This window comes from Gekko japonicus, unplaced genomic scaffold (genome assembly GCF_001447785.1).
Source record: "Gekko japonicus isolate JY-2015 unplaced genomic scaffold, Gekko_japonicus_V1.1 scaffold1332, whole genome shotgun sequence".
NCBI classification, from domain to species: Eukaryota; Metazoa; Chordata; class Lepidosauria; order Squamata; family Gekkonidae; genus Gekko; species Gekko japonicus.
This window is the reverse complement of record NW_015167089.1, coordinates 116,848-119,376: the sequence shown is the minus strand read 5'-3', so window position 1 is coordinate 119,376 and position 2,529 is coordinate 116,848. Positions and strand designations below refer to the sequence as shown.

The 2,529-nt window shown below is 42.5% G+C and overlaps 1 protein-coding gene across 1 annotated transcript in view; it reads left to right on the top strand.

Moving 5' to 3' along the window:
- The first annotated feature begins 1,715 nt into the window (after positions 1–1,715).
- TEC (tec protein tyrosine kinase) overlaps positions 1,716–2,529 on the top strand; it is an 82,662-nt gene continuing 81,848 nt past the window's right edge. The window contains exon 1 of the mRNA XM_015412864.1: positions 1,716–1,790. Coding sequence (XP_015268350.1) covers positions 1,716–1,790 — 75 coding nt within the window. The remainder of the gene's footprint in view (positions 1,791–2,529) is intronic.

Sequence of the window (2,529 nt, the reverse complement as noted above, 5' to 3'; positions counted from 1 at the left end):
TATAAAACTTTTCAAAGGTCTCCTGGACACAGTAAAGAGCAACAGCCAGGTTGCTTTCTAAGAAATAGCATAACAATGGTCAGGTTGTTTGGTAGAAATACAGTGGATCATGTTACTCTGTTCAATATACCGTTAAAAGCTGAAATTGCTGTGTGTGCTAGTAAGGGGCGATAATGACCATTGGGCATTAGTGATCTGTTTTCCAGTGCCATATTTCCAATTAAACTAATTAGAAGGTGACTAGATACCTCTGATTATATAGCAACCCCGCAAAATCCCTTGATGTTATGTTTGTTTTGCACTTCTGACAAGCTGAATGGCAGGATTGTCGTTGCTTTGCTAGGTTAAATGATGGCAGCCTTTACAGGTCAATGATATAAACAGATGTGGCATGTAAGTTTTCTTTTTCACATGCACATAGACTAAACATTGTGCTGGCTTCCAAATGATCGGAAAAAAGAATGATTGAAGTCTTTCAAAATAAGAAACACGTTAGTAGTTCCTCTTTCCTTTACATATCAAATGATTCCACCCACCCCCCGCTTGTTCTTGTGTCAAGTCAAGATCAAGATGGATAGTTATTTGAAATTATTATTTAAGAATATGCTAACTGATGCTACACACTTGATTGACAGGGCAAAATTGAAACCATGGGACCTTTAAAGACATTTGGAGATAAAAGTAAGACATAATGGTATAAGAAACATGCTATTGTAGAAAGCTAATTTTTTTCCCCAATCATAAGCTTTTCATGGCAGCTAAAATTAATGGAAATATTCAACAGTGGGCTTTATTTGCGATCAAAGAATTTAATTTGAAGGATGTACCATAAGAAGAAAAAATGTTTTAATTTTGTTTAATATGAGCTTTACATAAGCCAATAAATCATAATCAGGTCTCTAGATTAAACTATTCAGTATCATAAATTTCTGATACTTGCCTAAAACTTTATAGAGTGTATATTTGAAACGGAATTTAATGTATGCATTGCATTTTGCATTTATTTATATCTTGCTTGTCATCCCACTGGGGACACATTTGCTCTCCCTCCCTTCATTTTCTTGCAACAACAACCCTGTGCAATAGGTTAGGCAGAGAAAACGTAGGCCCTTTCTTGCAACGACCCTGTGCAATAGGTTAGTTAGGCAGAGAAAACGTAGGCCCTTTCTGCACTCTCCTTTTAATCCATGTTCACCACGGTATACTCCAAAGAATTCTGCACTAAAATCAAATTCAACTTTCTTTATAAGCCAGGGTCTCCCCCCCCATCCTGCACTAACATTGAGTTCAACCTTCTTTTTATTCTGGGTTCCCCCCCATATTACATGACCTCCCTTCAGTGGTCAGCCCAGTTTCAGCCTGCTGTTGCCCCGGGTTATTTGGATGCTGTTTTGCCGTGGACTTAAACTGCCTCGACTTGAACACTGAGAAAACCCGGAGTGGCTGGCAAATGTGGAAAGGACCGTAGTCACATTCCAACACTCAGCGAGCTTCCATAGTAGAAGTGGGGGTAAGAACTTGGGTTTCTCAGGATTCTAGTCAGACACTTTATCCACTATGACATGCAGGCTCCCAATGCCGCCCTGAGCCTCAGGGTTAGGGCGGGATACAAATCTAAGGATAAATAAATAAATAAAACATTGCAGGATGAAATATGAAGAAACTTCTTCCAGTCATTATCTAGTATAAAATTTATTTTTGATATATTTGCTAACATGTCAGTCCTAAACAGCATCTTTGCTTCTGTGCTGCCGTTGGCAGATTCTAGTAAGACAGTCAGTAATAGATTGGTAAGTAGCCACTGTATCTTTAAATCCTTATGCATGCTGGGAGATGTAGTTTGAGTATCTTTTAGGTCGCATGTCTCTACGTTAGCTCACTCTATCGGCTCAAGTTTAGAAGTGCGAAAAGGGTTTATTGCTCTCTTCCTGTGTCTTTGTCCTACTCTCTTTACTGGCAAGGAGAGGCATGAAAGCAATCTCTTTCCACCACAAGATCTGAGAAAATAGACTCTGCCCTTCAAGATGAACTGTGTTGCTCAGCCTGCTGACAGAATGTGAGTTCTGACCTCTGAACCTTTCTGCAGTAGAATAAAAATCAGTTTCTCCTTTTCTATGAGTTACTTTCTTGGACTTGTGTGTTTGACCACTTATCTGGCAGATAGACTTCATCCACTCTGTTCTTGAAACCAGAATAGCTTCCAAACAGAATAGGGTTGCCAAGTGGATTTTCGTCGGGAGAGGGGGGCTCCCGGCCAGCGTCTGTTGCGCGCCGCATGCACGTCACCCGGAAGTGACGTGACGACGCCAGGCACACTGGGGGGAGGGCCATAGCCATACGAGGGAAAACCATAGAGTTTTCCCTTGGATTTATTCCCCCCCCCCACATTTATACCCCGCCCTCCCTGATGGGCTCAGGATGGCCGTGGCCCCGCCCCCAGTGTGCCCGGCGTGGGCGCGTCACTTCCGGGTGACGCGCACATCGGGGAGGAGTTCCCCCCGGGGCCCAATCTGGCGGCGGCGGGGAACA